Source organism: Ictidomys tridecemlineatus, chromosome 12 (assembly GCF_052094955.1).
Source record: "Ictidomys tridecemlineatus isolate mIctTri1 chromosome 12, mIctTri1.hap1, whole genome shotgun sequence".
NCBI lineage: Eukaryota > Metazoa > Chordata > Mammalia > Rodentia > Sciuridae > Ictidomys > Ictidomys tridecemlineatus.
In genome coordinates, this window is record NC_135488.1 from 49,746,287 (window position 1) to 49,767,184 (window position 20,898).

The 20,898-nt window shown below is 40.8% G+C and overlaps 1 protein-coding gene and 1 non-coding gene across 2 annotated transcripts in view; one reads left to right on the top strand and one right to left on the bottom strand.

Moving 5' to 3' along the window:
• Kcmf1 (potassium channel modulatory factor 1) overlaps window positions 1-10,159 on the bottom strand; it is a 76,601-nt gene extending 66,442 nt beyond the window's left edge. Inside the window, exon 1 of the mRNA XM_078028931.1 lies at window positions 9,997-10,159. Coding sequence (XP_077885057.1) covers window positions 9,997-10,012 — 16 coding nt within the window. The 5' untranslated portion in view covers window positions 10,013-10,159. The remainder of the gene's footprint in view (window positions 1-9,996) is intronic.
• Window positions 10,160-15,547: 5,388 nt separating this feature from the next.
• Window positions 15,548-15,651, top strand: LOC120885151 (U6 spliceosomal RNA). Its single transcript, XR_005727658.1, has one exon. It is a non-coding gene; the product is annotated as a U6 spliceosomal RNA (small nuclear RNA).
• The last annotated feature ends 5,247 nt before the right edge of the window (window positions 15,652-20,898 follow it).

Sequence of the window (20,898 nt, forward strand, 5' to 3'; positions counted from 1 at the left end):
TATATATATATATATATATATATATATATATATATATATATATATTAGTAGCTAGCTATCTATAAAATAAGTTTATTGTGGTGATGCTTATATTTTGCTAAATTAGATTAAAAATAACCTCAAGGTAGAAAAATGCAGTATCCAGGTTTTAAGGGACAGAGATTGAAGAAATAGGAAACCAGAATGTTAACGAATGGCCCAATAAATAAAAAGCAATACTGTACAAAATATACCTACAAAAAGGCAGCAATAAAAGATGAATTAGCATACCCTTAATGCAAAAATCTAAAGATGTTTATCAGCTAAGATCAGGTATTTTTGATGAAAATGTAGCATCCAAATTAAAATATACTAAATGTAAAATGCACACTAGATTTAAAACTTCTCAAAAAATGTAAAACTATTCCATTAAGCATTCTCATGATAATCACATATTGAAATATTTGGATATATTGTTATTTAATTAAAATTAATTTTAACCTTTTAATTTTTTTAATGTGGCTACTAGAGAATTTAAAACTACATTTGTGATTTTCATTAATTTCTATTGGATAGCAATGATCTACCCCAATTCTGCAAGCAGATTTGCTCTCTCCCCTTCCAGTAGGTAGCTTTATTTTTAAAAAATGCAGAAAATGATTCAGAGTAATAAACATGAAGATATACAGTACATCTGACATAGAATAATTAAAGATCCTGATCCCAGCTTCATATAGGAACACCATGGGTGAGGTGCTTATCTACTGTTACCTGAGGTCTAATCAACATTTTTTCTAGAAAAGAGAAGATTAGTTTTACTTCTGCCACCAGTGTTTATTCATATTGTATCTATAGCCACACAAATGCATATTGCAGTTTACATTCACTTCAAATGGCAATTAACTTTATTAGAATTCTCATTATTCAGATCTCTGAATGTAAAACTATCTGCCTTCTCATCCATTATACAACCACACCTAGCTCTCAGTGTATATTTCATTCTTACAGAGAAAAAAGGGACACATCTGTAACAACTCCTTCATATAACCATTGCCTGCTTCCCTTCAATGTCCTTAACTCGTAATTTAGAAAGATTCCCATTTGCTTGCATTGTCAAACCTCTACAACCAGAGGGCACCAAAAGGGAACATTGGGAGACCAAGAATAATAGAAGTGGGGTCAGCTACTCACTCTTACAGGTGTTAAGAATAAGATGATGGGAACTTTACAAAACCCTCTAATAAAAATATCTAAGCACTTCTAACACAAAAATTAAATGTTTACTCCTTTGAGCTCTTTTCTCTTTAAGCATCAGGAAAGTATCAAAAACTAATAACAAGCCTATGAGGAATAATCTATTTGAACTTTTTTTTTTTTTTTTTGAGACAGGGTCTTGCTAAATTGGCCAGGCTGCCCTCGGAACTTGTGATCCTCCTTCCTGACCCTCCCAAGTAACCAGGATTATAGGCTTGCACCATCACACCAGGCTATCTGAACAGACTTCAATGTGTGCAGATTTATACTGAGACTTCATTATGGCACCACAGTTTAAGGACAACACTAAAAAGAAAGGAAACATACTTCTGGGCAGAATTTCAACTGTGAAACAAATGAAAACAAGCTTAAGGGATAGGGATGCATGAAAATATTGCTAAAACATTAAAATACTTACATGATTTAACTACTCTGTCATAAAAGATAAGTTTCAAGAACTAATCCCAGCACACTGGGAAAGAGCCTGTGCAACAGAAAAGCATTTAATTTCCAAACATGTGTTTCAAACCCACTAAACATTATTATATCCTAGCAAGAGGCCAACAACTTGAGGCAAGACCTAGAGATGCCTTTGAGTAGTGATGGAGTAAGAAGTCCATAAATACTCACTGAACAAATGACTTAATGAACCAAAAAGCACAGGTGCACAGAGCAATTAACATACAGAACCCATAACCAATTAACTAACCTGAAACCAAAGCCAGTAGTAGAACAAAGCAATACCCCAAATCTCATTCCAGGATATTCCCAAGAGTCAGCTCCCCTTAGTTAATTTTGCCTAATGTAGTTTTCATCCCTCTTAACTTTTATAAAAGATCCAAGTCCCCTTTCTTATAAGTCCCTTCCCTGTTAACCCACTTTCCCAGATAAAAGCAAAGAAGAGCGTTTTCCAGTCTTGCAGTACTTTTAGACAAGTATTAACTATATCTAACAATTACCCAAAAATGTTCACAGGGCCTCCCCCAGGCCAGACACTGTGGTAGGTGGTAAAGCACAAAGGTAACAAAGTCTAACACTATTTCTGCCTTTCTGGCAGATTGTGGGGGAGGCTGACAAGTAAACAATTTCAGTATAAAAAGGCCTGAAGAGTAAAACAAGAGTGATACTGGAGGAACCCTTAACTCTGCTGGAATGAAGAGTCCAGGGACAATCCCAAAGGAAGAACAAAAGAAACAAAAGTCATAACCAAAAAGTAAATTATAGTCAAATACACATACAATTGTTCTAAGAATCAACTCATCACCAATCTAGCACTTAAAGTGATTCTGAATGAAAATCTCTTACTGAAGATGAAGTTCATTGCACAGGCATTGGCACTGAGTGCCAAAAGAAAAGAGGGAAACCGCCACACAATTTGCCAGAAGATAATGTACAAACTTAATTAGCCAAAATGTCACCTACTGTTCTGTCCTCTCCTAGTTGAAGGTGACACAACTGACCCACTCCTGTGATTTTTTTTTAATCCCCCATCCCCCCATCCCTAGCAGCAGTGATGGATCCACAGGGATCCATCCATACCTTCTCTCTGATACCCACTATGGCCATTACAAAGTCTCCTGGACTGCTAGCTGGTGCTGTGACTATGGAAGAAATGAGGCCAACTGATCATGTACATGAACTGATGGGTCTGCAATATGGCTTTGCTACAATTTAGGAAGATAACAACTAAAGCACTTAGGAGGGGTATGAGGGAAGTAGTTGGAATGGCTCTATGGAAGATACCTAATAAAGCAATTCATCTCATGTTCTTTTCATGGGACATTAAGTCACCCAGCTCTCAGGACATTCCAACCAGCATAAGAGTTGGTTTTGTTTCTAATACCCTGTAGCTACACATCATTTCCAAGTTTCTAACCCACCTTGCCTTGTCTTTCCTTTCTCAATACCTGGATGACCCCTCATCCTTATTATTTCAATAACACCCTCAGTCTTTTCCTGAATACTCATTTCCTTCCCTTGTACCCTAGTAATATGTTCCCCTAGGAAACCATCTTCCTTATTCTACATCTCCACCATGAATCAGGACATGATTAATACATAAAAATTACATTTTAAAAATGTTATGGTCTGGGGATGTGGCTCAGTGGTAGGGCACTTGCCCAGCATGCATGAGTCCCCGGATTTAGATTACCAAAAAATAATTTAATGAAAATTTTAAATGCTGTGTTCTGAGGCAGGCACAGTGGAGCACACCTGTAATCCCAAGTGACTCATCCCAGTGACTCGGAAAGCTGATGCAGGAGAATTACAAATTTGAGGTCAGCCTTAGTAACTTGGCAAGGTCCTAAGCAACTTGAAAAACTATAAAGTGCTGGCGATGTAGCTTAGTGGTAAAATATTCCAGAGTTCTATCACCAATACCGTCCCCCCCCCCAAGAAAAACAGTAATAAAATTAATAAAATTAATTCTGTATTAATTTTACTTTTGTGCCATAATCTCATTTCCTTAAAAAGGCTATACATTAGAGTATAAATATATAACAAATGCCAACATAACATACAACTATCATGCACCAACAAAAATATGTGGGAAGAAAAAAAAATTGAGAAAAGATGCTGGGTGTGGTGGTACACATCTGTAATTCCAGCTACTACAGAGGCTGAAAGAGGAGGATCAAAATTTCCAGGCTAGCCTAAGCCATTTAGCAAGACTCTGGAAATAAAATTTAAGAAATGAAAAGGACTGGGGATGTAGTCAGGTGGCAGAGCACTTACCTAGCTAGCATTTGTGAGGTCCTGGATTCAATCCCCATAGGGATGGAGGGGAGTTTTAGCAAAGAATCCTTAGGAGGGGTATACCAAGCACAGCTTTTTTTTTTTTTTTTTTTGGTTGGGAGGGGGGAAGACTTAGGGATTGAACCCAGGGGTGCTTTTTACCACTGATATATCCCCAGTGCTTTCTACTTTTATTTCTGAGCAGTGTCTCACAAAAGTTGTTGATACTGGCCTTATATTGCTAAGCTCCTCCTGCTTCAGACTCCCGGGTTGCTGGGATTACAGGGCATGCACCATTGCGTCCAGCTGAAGAATTTCATTATAAACAGTATTCTACTTTTATGAAACATAGGCAATGTTTTCTTTGAATTCATAAAAGTAGCCATGCAGCAATATTTATAACATAATAAAAAATTACTTGTACAATAATTCAGCAACAACTTTCACAATAACTAACTTTTGGAACATCCACTTAAAAAAAAAAAAGCAAAAACCATCCTGGGTAAATATGTATGGTAGGTTTTATAAAGCTGACATTCTGAAAATTAAATCTTAAGACTGCAAGCCAAATATTAAAAAAATTATTTTATAATTTTATGTGAGAAGTTTCTACTGTGAAAAAATTTACCATCTTTAAACAAAATTTTTGCTAATATATCTTAAAATTCGAGAAATTTCTTCTAAATTAAATTTGCAAGTTAAAGCAAAAAAATTGTATTTTACTACATTTTTAACTTAAAACAAAAGGGTCAAATGTGGATTAATTGGGGGGGGTGTTTATTTTTTGGTGGGTTTGTTTGTTTTGTTGTTTTTTGGTACTGGGAATTGAACCCAGGGGTGCTTCACCATTGAACTATATCCCCAGTCATTTTCTTTTCAGACAGCTAACACTGTCCTGGAAGTTGCAATATTTTTACCTCAGCCTCCTGAATCACTGGGATTACAAGTATGTGCCACCAAGCCCAGTTCAGGAACACAGACTTTCAACTGAATTTTATATGAAATCAAAGACCCCCCCAAATTATAATAAGATGTGTTTTCCCTAAAATTACATTCTAAATAAGAATATCATAATCTTTCAACAGATTGTAGTCAAAGTAAAATAAATTTTAAGAAAACCTGATGGTAAAGATCTTTTCAGCAGGATTGAGTTCACTCTGACACGGGAAGGCAAAAATTACCACATTAAAATTATTTGCTAATTATCAAGCATGGCTTTGTAGTCCCCAAATTCTGAAAACAAAGTTATTACAATTTACTTTGGGATTGTCTGCGTTTTTAGTGCCAAACAGAATTCTTTAGAAGAGTAAACATAAGTATGACTTTCAAAAAGTTAGGACTAGGGGCTGGGGATGTGGCTCAAGCGGTAGCGCGCTCGCCTGGCATGCATGCGGCCTAGGTTCGATCCTCAGCACCACATACAAAGATGTTGTGTCCACCGAAAACTAAAAAAAGAATAAATATTTTTAAAAATTCTCTCTCTCTCTCTCTCTTAAAAAAAAAAGTTAGGACTATCATTCTAGAATATATACATACTTCAAAACATCATGTTGCACATGACAATACTGTTTAATATAGAATTCTTATTAAAAAAAAACAAAAAGAAAAAGCTGAGGATTAGGGATGTTGTTGCTCAATGGCAGAATAAGTATCTAGAATGTGTGAGGCCCTGGTTTTGATCCATAAAACAGCAATTAAATTGGGACTAACTAGATCAGAGGCCTACAGAACTTGTACTTTCTACTTAGAAAATAAATATTATTAGATACTTCTGAAAAAAACAACAATATATTATCCATCCATTTATCTGCTATCATTATGTGAAAATCTTCAAAAGCTAAGGGAAATTATAAATCAGGTAAACATAAGGACTCTTATTTGAACAATTTACCCATAATCAAGAGTAGCACAGAAAAACTTAAGAAGGCATTCAAGGGAAAAGTGTTAGAATCAAAGTAGATTCCCTCTCTAAAACTGGGCAAAATTAGTAAGAAGATAGCTGGTAATTATTTTGCCATCAATTTGTTTATCCCTTCCCTATGGCATGTCTCACATTGTGCTACAGAAGCTGTCTACAGATGCATCCTCCCATCTGACTCAAGGTGAGGAGCTGTGTCTCATTCTTTCTGTCCCACATTCCTTGGTACCTTATACATAGTAGCAATTGAAAAAAAGCTAAATGATATAAAGCCATATATGCATTAACTCCAGGTAATCAATTAGGCCCCAACTCATGAAAAAGCATTCATAACTTCTTTTTAGCTAATAAACACTGAGTAATCTGATACGTGTGTATTCGTTTTTGCAAAGCTTATGTTAAGTGAATTTTAAATTCTGAACAACATACCTATGTTTTAAATGTATTTTTAAGTATGGTAGTAAGACTTCGCTTGTTTATTTTTGAGACAGTGTATTGCTATATTGCCCAGACTGACTGCTAACTCCAGATTGATTGAGTCTCCTTCCTCAACCTCCTGAGAAGCTGAGACTATAGGCCCTATGGCATGGAACCTGGCTCTATTCCTTGATCCTAGGGATTGAACCCAGGACCTTGTGCATGCTAAGCACACAGTCTACTACTAAGAAACATCCTCAGCCAGAGACATTTAAAAAAAAAAAAAAAATACAGAAGATGACTGGTTTCACTATGTAAAACACAAAACTAGATTTTGTTGGTATACTGAACATGAAGTGACTGGGTGCTGATGTCTGTAAAATGTTTGCTAACATGGCAAGAATATTAAAAAAATGAATTTAAAACAGGCCTTGAAATTCTCCCTTGAAAAAGTTGTAATAGGCAAGCAAGAAACTTGATGTAAAATTCAGACAGGATCTGAGAAAGTAGAGTCTGTTCTCACCCTTATGGAAAAATTACTTCTAACCTAGTCTGCATGATATTGCTGGAAACTGGAATACAGAATTGGCTCAGTCAATGAACTCACTGCATTACCCAAAGGAAATGAAGAAACTACCAAGTAGAGTGGGCCCTTTCTGGAATACCAACTGTTCCAGTTCCATCAACTCTCTGAAGCTCTAGAGCAGAGGGATGCAAATTCAGGCGCAGAGACTAGCCTGGCCACCAGCAGTTTTTTTATTCCCCACTATAATTATTTTTACATTTTTAAATTGGAGGAAGGTCAAAGGAAGAATCATATTACATGACATATGAAAATATGAAATTCAAATATCAGTGTCCATATGTAAGGTTTTAACTGGAATACAGCAATGCTTATTTCATAACTCAATGTGGATGGCTGCTTTCAAATGACAATTATAAAACTGATACCTCACAGCTCACTGATCCTACAATGTTTACTATCTGCCCCTTAAAAGAAAAAGTATGCTGACTCCTGGGCTGGAGCATTTCTGCTCCTAGTTGCATCTCTTTTCTCAAAGGCAGTCCACTGCTTCACAAGGTTGAGCCTCTAAGCTTGACAGGTGTCCATCTTGGGGCTGTGTTGTTCAAAGTTACAACATTAATATAATCATACAATACAGTACAATTCAATAGAGTGGGCAGAAAGACAAAGTAACAAGTTACTTGTACTAAGAGGCCCTGAAAATAAGGAGTATTCAAGTCCATTACAGGCAGCACAGACCTTTTACCAGACTACCACATCCAGTTCTGGGTCACACTTGGGATGGTGGTGGGGAACTACAGAGACCTTAGAGGTGGACAGATGATTAATAGGGCTCAAAAATCAGACAACTAAAGAAATGCTAAGAGAAACGAAATTAATTGACCCAAAGAGAAAGGAGAAGGCACTGGTGTCAACACTTGCAGAGTTGTATTGCTGATAGATCAAATTCCTACTGATAAAAATGACAGCCTGAACTAATATAATACAAAACATATATATATATATATATATATACACACACACACACACACATATATATATATATATATACATATATTTTTTTTAATTAAATGTGATTTATGAGACCACCACTCCTGCCTCAGGCCATAAACCTTCCAAGATAATCAGTTGTTAAATATTGTACTCTAAGTATTCAACAGATGTATTTAGGAATGTTTCTTTTTCAGACACCTGGCATTGATATGTTACCAGGAAAGGTATGCTATTATTGTGCTAAGGTTCAGTAATAATAACCTAAGTTTTATAGCCACACCTTTCCACAGAACCAAATAGGGGAAAATAGGCTTAAATTACAGAATGTATGTTATACTGAAGAATGTTCCAACTAGGGGATTTTAATTACTCTAATAGAATACTGAGAGTAAGGGAATTTTCTTCCAAGGCCACTGTTCAGTTAGAATACTCTAGAACTATCTGGATGATTCCTTAAGACAAGGAGCATGAGTCTCAAACACACTTCTTCCACAGCCATAATTCTGCAATATTAATTTTCCTAGTTCCTGTAAGTGAGAGCTGGCAGCCACTGCTCACTTTCATTTTAACACACATACAACTTACATTCTAAGATAAACTTTAACATCCCAAACTCCAACTTGACTATAACCTGAATTACAACTTTTTTAATTACAGAGATATGGAATATAATTCCATTAAGAAGATAAATTTGGAAAATAGGTCTAACTTCCAAATATTTCAATGTCCCTTTCAATGAGACTAAACTAATATCCTATTATTTCAAAATGTCCAAAACTTGAACACAGTTAGTACTCAATAAATGCTCCATGAAGAAAACAGTTTTGTAAAAACTCTGAAAATACAGAATCCTTGAACACAAAATGTCCTTTGAATCAAGCTTAATGCTGCAATTAGTAATGCAAATTCTGAAACTTGATCTAAATACTGTAATGTTAATCAATCTGAGTTTTTCAACCTTGAGTTCTGAAATCTGTATTTCCCTAAGAATGCACTCCTTCCGATGGGAAGCACACACTAATCTGACTCACTAAACTTTCTCCACTCCTACATCACCTATACAGGATTTTAAAATCTTAAAGTATACAATACTTTCAAGTCACTCCTACAATCTTGCGTTAACCTTGGCTGGACAAACTTTTCGCCAAGTCTGTTAATACTTTTTATTTAAAAACCTATAGTAGTGAAACAAAGAAAACTCTGCCTCCCTCCCCCTTTACTAAACCATATGGCAGTAAACTGAGGTTAACTTATTTTTCACCAGTTCCATGCCAAATACATCGGCCCTAAACATTTGTCTCTTTGTACCCTGGGACAGGGCTGGAGTAGTCTTGCTTATTCGAAACTGTACCCCACGCGTGTTTTCAAATCGTAAAACAAAGTCCAAACGCCTCTGTCCATTAACAGACCACACGATGGTCATCCACCTAAGCCTGACTAGTCAGGCAGCGCACACCGGTGAGGGCCCAGGGAGTCCAGCTTCGGCAGGGTGACCAAGCAGGGAGTTTGCTCGCCGCGGCCGGGCCAGATCCGCCCAGGGAACTTGGTTACCCAAGCCCAGGGACGCGCCGAGGCCTAGCCGCGAGGCCGGGCGGGCTCCAGGAGGCGAAGGCTTCCGTGCCGGGTCACAGAGCCTTCCCGCCCACCCCGCGGTCGCCCGCAGACGGGGGCACTCACGGTCGTCTCTCGGCGACCGGACGCCCCCGCCGGTCTCAGGCCAGCTCCCCTGGCCCCTGCCGCCGCCCGTGGCCCAGCTCTGCGACCGCACCGGGCCCTTCCGGGGCGGCGGGAGCTAGGCCGCGATGGGGCCCGCGGCTCCGGGACCTGCCGGGCCTCGGCGTCCAGTACCAGTTCCGAGGGCTGGGCTCCCGCCGGTAACGGGCCCCGCTGCCTTCCCTCCCCCTCCCCCGCCCCATGACAGTGCAAACCCTCCGGCCGCCCCAGCCGCCCCGCCTCCGGCACCAGGCCCAGCTCAGGGCCGCGGCCGCAACCGTGGCGGCAGCGGCGCCGCGGCTCTCCGCCCTCGCTCGCTCGCAGCCGGGCTCTGCCCCTGGAGCCTGGTTCTGGGTCCGCCAAAGTCTCCGCCGCTCTCCGGCCGTCCTCCGCGGAGCCCGGCCCGGGCGGGGTAGGCCGAGGCCCGGGCGGTGGGGGTGGGGGCGGGAGCTCTTCTCACCTTCATGTCGGGACATCCTAGTTCAGACGGTGGCGGCGCGGCCCCTCCCGGGCTCCGGCTGCAGTGTCCCCTGCGGGGTCCCGGCGCTGCCCGCGCCGGCCGGCCGACTCCCACTCGACTCCCGGGCTCGGCCGCGGGGGCGGGGTGGGCAGGGGAGCGCTCCCGCGGCGGCGGCGGCGGCGGCGGCGGCGGGGAGGCGGCGCGGGGCGGGATTGGGGCCGGGCCTGGCCGGGGCTGAGCTCCTCCAGGAGGCGGGTCCGACGCCGCGGCTCCGCCGGCGCCCGCCGTGACTCGGTCACTCTCGGGCCCGCGGGCTCCCGGCAGCAGCGCCGCGCTCCGCAAATCCCGCTCCTCCCCTCCCCCGGCCCGCCCCCCGCCCCTCTCCCCCGGCTCCCGGCCGCCGCCTCCTCCTCCTCCTCTTCCTCCTCCTCCGCCTCCTTCCGCCTCCCGCACGCCGGCCCCGCCTCTCGCTGCCCGCGCCGGGCCCAGCCGCCCGCAGGCCCCGCGGGCGGCTGGAGGCGGCACGGCGGCGACGGCTTGGGGCGCGGCGCTGCCCCGTGCTCGCCTGCAGGCCACGGTCGGGCGTCCGAACTCGGCCTTGGCCTGGCCTCCGCCTTGCCGCGCCGCGCCGCGCGTAGAGGAAGAGGAAATGCCTAGCGGCGGACTCCCGCCGCTCGCCAGCGCGGCCCATGGGGCCTCCGCACGTCCCCAACCCACGCCTGAGGCCTGCCTGAGTCCATGCTGTAGGTGGTCCGCGCTATCTCGAGGGTCCAGTTGCGACCCCTAAGGAGATTGCGTCCCCTGGCGCGTGGCTGCCGCCGACCGCTGACCGCCTGGGGGCAGGTGCTTGAGTTTCTTTTTAAGCCAGCAGCCGAGTAAGGGGGCTGCTGGCCTGTAGTTGTTGGGTGTTAGGAGGCCAGGAGATTAGCGGTCAGAAGGGCGTGAGCGAGGGGGCGAAGAAGGGAAGCGGCCGCGCTAGAGACTGTCCAGGTGGGCTTGTACCAGCGCCTCGGCTCACCATGAACGTATTGCCTCGAAAACTTGGGGATTTTTGTCTTTTTTTTTTTTTTTTTTTTGCCCATGAACAACTTTGCGGTTTTTATGTGCCTTTTCTACTTTTACCCTCTTCCTTATTGTCAACTTTGTTTGCAGACATTATTAATTCAACAAATATTGATAACTGCACATTATCATTTGTCAGTGGTAGCAGAGCTTGGTGAAAGTAGATTTCGCCTTGAAGTTGAGGCCCATCGGCTGTGCGATTCTGGTCTAAATTACTTCATCTTGCAGAGGTTCCGTTTGTGTTTGTTTTGGTGATTATTTCTTGTTTCTCCGTTTGAAAGTTAGCTTTTTTTAATTTGATTGGGAGGTTATGATGGACACAAAATAGAATGGGCTAAGTCAACTGAAATTAGGTCTAAGGATACTGCTTGCTTTGGAGTTGATCTTGTCTTGTCCATCATTCACTAGCTGTATAACCTGGATCAAATGACTTAACATCTGTCTTGACTTCCCTGCTTTTAAAAATCGGTATAATAAGAGGTAGATGCTTAATAAGAGGTAGGCGTTCAGAATATGTTATGCTAAGATTTATATAAAACATCCAGCACAAGAGACAGTAAAAACAGTATTTTATTGAACCTGATTTTAAGAAACTTTCTTATTTCGAAGATACTATAAAGCTCATCTTAAAGTCAAGGAAATAGACATCAGGTTACTCCTATCTACTCAGGGAACTGTATTTGGTAGTGACTAGTGATAAACAAACTAGGATTTAAATGAGAACTTTATCACCAGAAGTATTTCCACTGCATGTATGGAGCTTTGCTCAAACTCATTGTAGCACAGCTTTTGGAGAAAGTGATCCAACTTGGCCATAAATGGGATTTGGTGGGGTAGAAAGAGCAAGGCTTTATTTAAAGAAGCCTAGCTAACATTTACTGAATGCTTACCCTGTGCTAGTACCTTTTTAAGCATTTTACAGTATTTGCATATGTGATCCTGGATACCTTTCTCTTAGGAGCCTCAATGTCTTGGCCTGTTAAAGTGAGGATAGCTGTCTTGATGAATAAATATGTCTTTATATAAATTATGTAAAGGTTTAGCCATTATCAGTTTTCCAGATACAATGCTATTTTTGTAGGTAGGAAAGCCTACAAAAAAACTGAACTTAAGAAAGGAATAAAAGTAAGTATAGAACCAGGCTTGGTGGCGCACACCTGGGATCCCAGTGAGGCTGAAACAGGAGGTTGACAAGTTTGAGGCCAGCCTAGGCAATTTAGCAAGACCCTGCCTCGAAAAAAGGGCAAAACACAGTGGCACAGGCCTGTAATCCCAGGGGATTGGGAGTCTGAGGCAGGAGGATCATGAGTTCAAAACCAGCCTCAGCAAAAGCTAGGCACTAAGAGCATCTCAGTGAGACCTTGTCTCAACATAAAATACAAAATAGGGTTGGGGATGTGGCTCAGTGATCTTGTGCCCCTGAGTTCAATTTCCGGGACCAAAATAAAAAGGAGGGGGAGCTGGGAATGTCGCTTAATGATAGAGTATCCCTGAGTTCAGTCCCCAGTACCACAAAATAAATAAGTATAGAGGTTTTCTTTGGCCATGTTGAAGGTTTAGCTAATCCCGTTTAGAGGAGCAAACAAATACAACTTTGTCTAAACTACCGAGGAATATCACATCTTTGACAGTTATTTCATTGTTTTCTTTTTATTTACCACTATTTGGCACCAAATGATAGTTTCCAAAAATTAAACCTAACTTAGAGGTAATGCAGAACTATATGATTGTACATTATTTAAAAAAAAGAAAAAAAAAACACTATTGTTTCATTCAGGCAAAAGTAAGAAAAGGAAGAATGTGACCAAAAAAGTCTTTTTTCCTTTTTGAATAAAGCAAGCAAAAATATGATTATGTGGGGTTCCATGCCCTTTATTAATTGAAAGATCAGATTCTTCAATTTAAAGCAATCTTCTACTTGTCCTGCCATATGGAAATTTTTGTTTCTAAAAAAAAATTTTTAATTAACCATGTTGGAATGTGATGATCATTACTATCCAAAGTTCATGTATGAAGACAAGAATTGGTGTGAATATATTATGTATACAACCAGAGATATGAAAAATTGTTCTCTATATGTAATAAGAATTGTAAAGCATTCTGCTATCGTATATAAATTTTAAAAAATTTTTAAAGAATTAATTTAAGCCCTTGTACCAAATCATCCACCCACTGATTTTCGTTCCACTCTAGAAGTGTTTTCCATTATTCCTTTTCTCTCCCTGCTCTTTCTTGAGTTCTTCCTCTGTTGACAGTTGTGACTAATATGTGTCCTTGCCTGGCCAAACTGTTTGTTTTGTTTTGTTTTGTTGGTACCAAGGATTGAACCCAGGGATGCTTTAATACTAAGCCATAGATCCAGCCCTTTTACTTTTTAATTTGCAACAGGTCTCCCTAAGTTGCTTAAGGTCTTGCTAAATTTCTGACTCTGGCTTTGAACTTGAGATTCTCATGTCTCATTCTCTACCTCCTGTCACTTGCCTGCCCCCCTCCCCAGTTGTATTCTTTAAAACGAGAAAATGCATGTAAACACTGTAGTATAGCTGATAGTAGTGCATCACTGTCAGTTTTTTGTTTTTCTATAGTTTGTAAGATGTTACTATTGGGAGAATTCTCTAACTTACTGTGAGTGTATAATTATTTCAAAGTAAAAAGCTATAAGGATAGAAGTCAGATCAATGATTGCCTGCAGGACTGTAGGGTAGAAAGAACTTTTTTTGTGATGATGAGAAAGTATTTTATATCTTGTGGTGGTATTGTTTACATAACTGGATAATGTTTGTCAAAACTTGTACACCCAAAAAGATGACTTTTTTACTTCTATGTAAATTATGCCTCAAACTGATTTTAAAAAAGAAAAACAAGGGCCACAGATGTGACTCAGTGGGAAAGCTCTTGCCTAGCATGCATGAGGCCCTAAACCCTAAACTCAATCCCCACTAATGCAAAAAAAAGAAAGAAAGAAAGAAAGAAAACAAGCTCTTGTCACCCCAAGCTCCTGGTATAGGATGCAATATAACTTCCTATATACGGCCCAACATGCTTTTCTAGCTGCTGACTTCTTGTGCTAGTGCACCCTTTGCCTGTACATTGATTCCTGTCTCTGGGTTGTTGCAACTGCTCTTCTGCTTATAGGCAACACAGGAAATTCACGCCCTAATTCAAGATCAAATTTCCTTTACTTCAGTAATCCTTCTCTGCCTCCTTAGGCTCACAGGTAACCCTGACACTTCCTCATTTGTGCTTGTTCATTTTTGTTTTTCTCTTTCCAATTAGGATCCTTCAGCAATCACAGAATTCACCAGTCTCTAGGATCCAGAAGTGTTGACAAGTGAGTAAATGACTGAATGATTTAGAACTGGGAGAAACCTTAAAGTAAGAGTTCTCAAGTGTGGTTTCAGAGGGTTAGTGAGGTGTTAGGATTTTCATACTTCAAGCAAAGAACATGTCTCAATTGAATGCAGAAGCAGATAAGACCCACCTGTGTTTAATTAAAGTCAAGAGAGATATGCAAAATGGAAAAACAATAACACACTTCTATTTTTTTTAAAAAAATGTAGTTATTTTTCTTAAAAAATATATTAGTAAATTGGACTTAGTGATGCATGCCTGTAATCTCAACTACTTGGGAGGCTGAGGCAGGAAGATCACAACTTCAAGCCAGCATGCCCTGAGACCCTGTCTCAAAAAATTTAAAATGGCTAGGGGTACAGCTTAGTGGTAGAGCAATTACCTAACATGCCCTGGGTTGAATCTTCCAGTACTTCAAAAAATTTTTTTTAAAAGAGGTCATTTTTAGGGCTGGGGCTGTGGCTCAGTGATAGCACACTTGCCTGGCATGTGTGCGGCACTGGGTTTGATTCTCAGCACCACATATAAATAAAGGTCTATTAACAACTTATATATAAAAGGAGGTCATTTTTAAAACTGGAAAGGGATTCTGAGCCCAAACTGTTTGAGAATCTCTGCCTCAGAGACTCTTAAAATTCCTCTTGTTCAAATGAGAAATGATAATGATTCTGACATTTAAGTAATGCTCTGGTACATATAGCAGGCCTTGAGATAAATGTTATACTGGTATCTTCATTTTACTGATTCCTCAAATAAAGTACTGAGAAGTTAAATTGGCTTGCCCAGGATTTGACCTCAATGGACTCCATCTAGATGCCCTAACGTTAACCACAATTTCTGCCACCTCCCTGAGGCCTGGAAAGGTTCAGAAAGGCCTATGCCATCTGGTTACCTAATCATCTCTGTGTTCTCTACCAATTTCAGTCACCATAAGGTCTTAAGTCATTGAGGCCTTGAATTTGCTTTACAGTTTTCATCCTGAATTCTTCTGAGTGTTTTTAAACATTACCTTGCAAGGGCTAGGCCTATAGCTCAATTGGTAGAGTGCTTTTGTGTTGCATGCACAAGGTCATGGGTTCAATCCCCAGTACCATACCACCAAAAAAAAAAAAAAACAGCTACCTTCCATTTTTTCCCAGTGCTCCCTGAGCAACACATTCTCTAAAACTTGGAAAAATTCAGAGTGGATTAGCATCTCTGATCAAGGATGACACACAAATTTATAAAGTACTTTAAAAAAATTGCAGGCTGGTGGTGTAGCTGCATGGCAGAGTGCTTGAATAGCACACATGAGGCCCTAGGTTTATAACCTAGCACTGCAAAAGGAGTGGAGGGAGATACGCACGCACGCATGCACACGCACACACAGATTGGGCTGTTAGAAATCTAGAGGATTTAACAATAGTAGGACCCCAGGACCTCTGGACATTGAGCCATTGAACTGGTTTTGTTTGGCATTCATACAGGCTCTCTTGTCCCTCCCCCCCACCTTTGAATCCAGTGAATACTATACAAGTACTCTACCACTGAACTACATCTTAAACCCTTTTTAAAAATTTTACTACAAGACAGGGTCTCTCTGAGTTACCAGGCTAGCCTCAAACTTGAGATCATCCTGCCTCAACCTCCCCAATGTCTAGAATTACAAGTGTGTGTCACCACACCTGGTCCCTTCTCCTATTCTTAGATTATTATAAATCTTGACTGCTTGTCTCCAACTGCTTTCCCATATCCCCAGAAGATTACCTGGCCTTCTAATTCATAGAGGGAAGAAAATCCCAAAGCAGAAACTTTTTCCCCTTCCTGCTATGAGCCTCAGAAGGAATCTATTCTACTTTCCCAATCCTTACTTCCATCCCAGAAGAAAGGAGATGTCCTTTTTCTTGTTTTGTTCATTTGTGCTTATGATCCCAATTTATCCCACCTTTGGGCTTTTGCTCTCACCCACCCCTTTAAGTAAGTGTATTTTGAACTACTTGGCTTCTACTGGTTTATTTCCTTCAACCAAAAAATACTTCTTCAATCCTATATTTCCTCTGGTTGTTGCCCTGATGTTTGTCTTTTTAGAAGAGCTTCTTGAAAGAATTGCCACTTCTCTTCCTCAGCATTATATCTGGGTGGATCTTATGGCTGAGACTTTGGTGCTGTTGGCCACTCTCTTTTCTGTGATGCCAAGCTCATCTCTTATGAGATGCCTCTGTGCCCTATTGGGTTAAATGGAGTCTCCATCAACCTAGTTAATTATTCAAGATGAATCTGAAAAGGAGAAAAATAAAATTTTATTAAGCGGTCTAAATTTTTAGCCAGTACAGGTTCAGCCAGGCATGTTGGTGCATAACTATAATCCCAGCATCTCGGGAGGCTAAAGCAAGAGGATTGCAAGTTCAAAGCCAGTCTCAGTAAATTGGCAAGGCCCTAAGCAACTTAGTGAGATACTGTCTCAAAAAATAAAAAGGACTGGGGGTATGACTTAGTGGTTAAGTGCTCATGGGTTCAGTCCCCATTCCCGTAAATAAATGAATAGTATTTTAATGAAAAGCAGTAAATTTCACCATGAGAAAACAAAGAAGCAAGAGGTTTCTGAAGCAGGAGAATTCTGGGAAGGAGGGAAGATCTGCACCCAGCATTCTATAGTCTGCTGATCCCATCTCTAGGCTGATCTGCATCAGTCTCTAGTGAAGTAGGGTTTACATACCTGGCTTTGGTGGGAAAGTAGGAAGAAAGCAGAAAGACTCTTCTCTGAATCTGTCCTGACATCAAGCAGAGAAAGAGTCAGATACTTGATGTTTTTGAACTTCCTTCAGCTCAAAAATCCTCAGTATTTTGGGGAGAAATACTTTGATTTCCTACAAAACCCAGTGGTCATCCTACACTCTTGCATCCTTTAGCTAATAAGTTACCAAATCCTATAAGTTTTACACATTAGATATCTGGCAGCTCTACCTCTTTCTCTATTCCGACAACCACCAAACCATTACAGGCCACTGCCACATTTCCTCATAATTAGTGATCTTAGTGCCTCACCATCAATTCTACTCCTTTCTGTGGCCCTTCATATTAATTTCAACCAGATTTTCTTTTTAACTATATTTTTAAAAGCATAAAAGTTATGCATTGGATCAGGTGTGGTGTCACATGCCTATAATCCCAGTTACTTGGGAGGCTGAAGCAGAAGGATCACAAGTTCGAAGTCAGCCTGGGCAACTAAGTGAGAACCTGCCCCACATAAAATAAAAAAGGCTGAGATGTAGTTCAGTGGTAAGAGTACGTGCATGGCATGTGCAAGGCTCTAGTTTAATTTTTAGTCCTGCGAAAGCAAAAAAGTTAATACATTGGGTTGAATACGTCACTCAGTGGTAGATCTCCTAGCTAACATGGGTGAGGCCCTTGGTTCAATACTCAGCACCATAAAAAGAAAGAAAGAAAGAAAAAGAGTAATACATGCTTACTGCAGAAATCTTGGGAAATATTAAAAAGCATGAAGAAAAAATAAAAATCACATATAACCCTACCACTCAGTCATCCAGAGGTAAACATTGGTATATTTTGATATATTTTCTTCATACAGCTATTGTTCAGAGAAACATTATCATTCTTCTGCTTTAAGCCCTTTAATGGCTCTCCTCAATGCTCTTCCAGGTTATAACTCAAATTCATACTAAGGTTTGAATTCCCTATAGGATCTACCCCTGCTCACTTCTTCAATTCACCTTCTGCCACCCACCACATAATCAGTGTTAGGTGGTTTGCCCTGGCTGCAGTAGGGTCTCCTTTGTTTCCTGCCACAGGTCCTTTGCATTTGCTTACTTTTTGTATTCTCTAGATCACTCTACTGCAGTGTAGACTCCTTAAGGCAGAATTCTTTTCTGTCTTCTTCACAGGAACTCAGTAAATATTTAGTGAACAAATGAACATTTAAAGGAAGTAGGGGGATGGAGAGGGAATGTACAGGAGAGATGAGAACAACCTGAACAAGAGCCATGAAATACCCTGAAAATGAAATTATCAGGATTTGGTAACTACGTAAATATGGGAAGAGGGAAATAGGAAATCTAGGGTTACTCCTAGGGTGGGGCTGGAAACCCAGTGCATGATGTTCTATTAACTGAGCTCAAGTATATAAGAGGAGAAGAGATTGAGGTTGGGAGAGATGAAGGGTTCAGTTTTTATTTATTAATTAATTTATTTAGGTGTTGGTGATTGAACCCAGGCCCTTGAACATGCATCTTACCCCTGAGCTATTATTAGCTCAATTCTAGGTTTCAATTTTAGATACAGAGTTTAAGAAGCCTGTTTCATCCAGTAAAATTCAGGGGAGAATTTTATTTCAATTTGAAGATCAAGATCATCAGCCTCTAGGTGGCAGTTAGTTAATACCACGTGAGGAGACAGAGGGTAAGAGGGAAATGGGTGTGAGATAGAGGCCATTAGGCCATGGGACAAGCCCTGAGCAGTAATGATACTGGAGGGGTTCCCAGAGAAGAAGTCTGTGCAAAAGAACAAAGGTGACGGAAGAGGCTATGTTGGTCAAAGGAGCAGTGTTGTCACAACAGAGACATCGCATGATGTGTGTAGTATGGCCCCAGAAATTATCTGTCAATGGAGGAATAGGGTTAGAAGCCATGTTACAGTATACACAAAGTCCAGAAAAGCCTATAGACAGAATGGCTAAAGAGGACTTACAAAAGATGAACTGAAATTAGTGTGTGAAAGAACACTTTTATCACTAGGAATCAAATCAATATGAATTAAAAGGGAATATTTGCCTCTCAAATTGGTAGAAAAATATTTTTAACAATAGTCAATGATAAATGAGGTTATCACAGAGAATATGAGTTGTTATAAGCATTCCAAAATAGGATTTCATGGTTTCAAGAGCCTTGGACTTTTGCCCATTTAATTTGTGATTTTATTTTATTTATTTGGTTTTTTTTTTTAATTTAATTTTTTGGGGGGGGTGGGGATTGAATCCAAGGATGTTCTATTAATGAGCTACATCCCCAACTCTTTTTTACTTTTTACTTTGAGACAGTGTCTGGCTAAATTGGCCAGACTGGCCCTTAACTTGTGCTAAACTGGCCAGACTGGCCCCTAACTTGTGATCCTCTTCCCTCTGTTACCTGGGTCACCAGGATTATAAGCATACCACCACAACCAGCTTATGATATGTTTTTAATGAAAAAAGGATTTGACACATGTATTTATCCTTTTCTAAATTATGTACATGTAGTATGGGGCTATTTTTTGTTTCTTAACAAAGCAAATAAGTAAAGACTGATACATAACAAATACATTACACTTGTATGCCAGCTACTCAGGAGGCTGAGGCAGGAGAATGGCAGGTTCACAAGGCTAGCCTTGACAATTTGGCAAGACCCTGTCTGCAGAGGAAAAGGGCTACAGTGTAGCTCAGTAATAGCATGAGGGAAGCCTTGGGTTCAATCCTTGCACTGCAAAAAAAAAGAAAAAGAAAACTGTAGACACCTGCCTCTGAACCATTTCATGGGGAAGGTGTGAGTTAGGGCCACTTCCAGTGCAGTCATCCTCAGGGAGGGTGGGGGTGGTCACATGTTAGATATTCAAAGTTCTTGAACACTCCTAAATCAACTGGATCCGAATGGCTGAGGATGGGACCAACCACCTGCATTTGTAAGAACATCCAGGTAGGGATCCTGATAATGGAATAGTTGGAGAACCACCCACTAAGTGTTCCTGATTCCTTTTACACTACTCCATTACTGCCAATAACCCATTCTCTTCCCCAACTGGGCTGCTCTTGTGCTTGATTCTCATCATTTGCTTACTTCTAGCACAATCCTGCACTTAGCTCTCATAGTAGACTTTGCTTATTTGTGAAATTCATGTGTCCAAAATTGGAGCCCAGCAGTCCTGATCCACAGTTTGCCCTGTCACATGTTTTGACTCTGGAAACTGATGAATTCTTCATGAAGGCATTTCCTGCTTCAACAGTGACTAAAAATCATATGCCAGTAAAAAAACCTCATATATCCACATAGTAAGATCCTGGGAAAAATAGGACTTAGTGGACTTGTCCTATTTTCTTGACCTTCTAAGGAAGGTCAGAAAATGGGAGTCATTTGAAAGTGAAGGGATAGAATACACAAGGAGTGGATGCACAAACAAATCTGCCTGCACCAAGTGTCTATTCTAAGTGTGTCAGTCAAAGTCTCCCCCAAACCAGTGAAGAGTTAAAATATAGCCTGGAAAAGAGCCCTATAATATAATGGTTAAGAAGGTGGTAATGACTCATTCCAGAGGTATAAGTGTGAACTATATAGAATCCAGAAGGTGAAGTCATTAGGTGTGTCTTGCCGGATGTGGTGGTGCATGCCTGTAATTCCAACTACTCAGAAGGCTGGAGCAGGAGGGTTACAAGTTCCAGGCCAGCCTGAGCAATTTAGCAAGACCCTGTCTCTCAAAATTTAAAAAAAAAAAAAGGTTGGCAGGGGAGCTCTTGGGATATAGCTC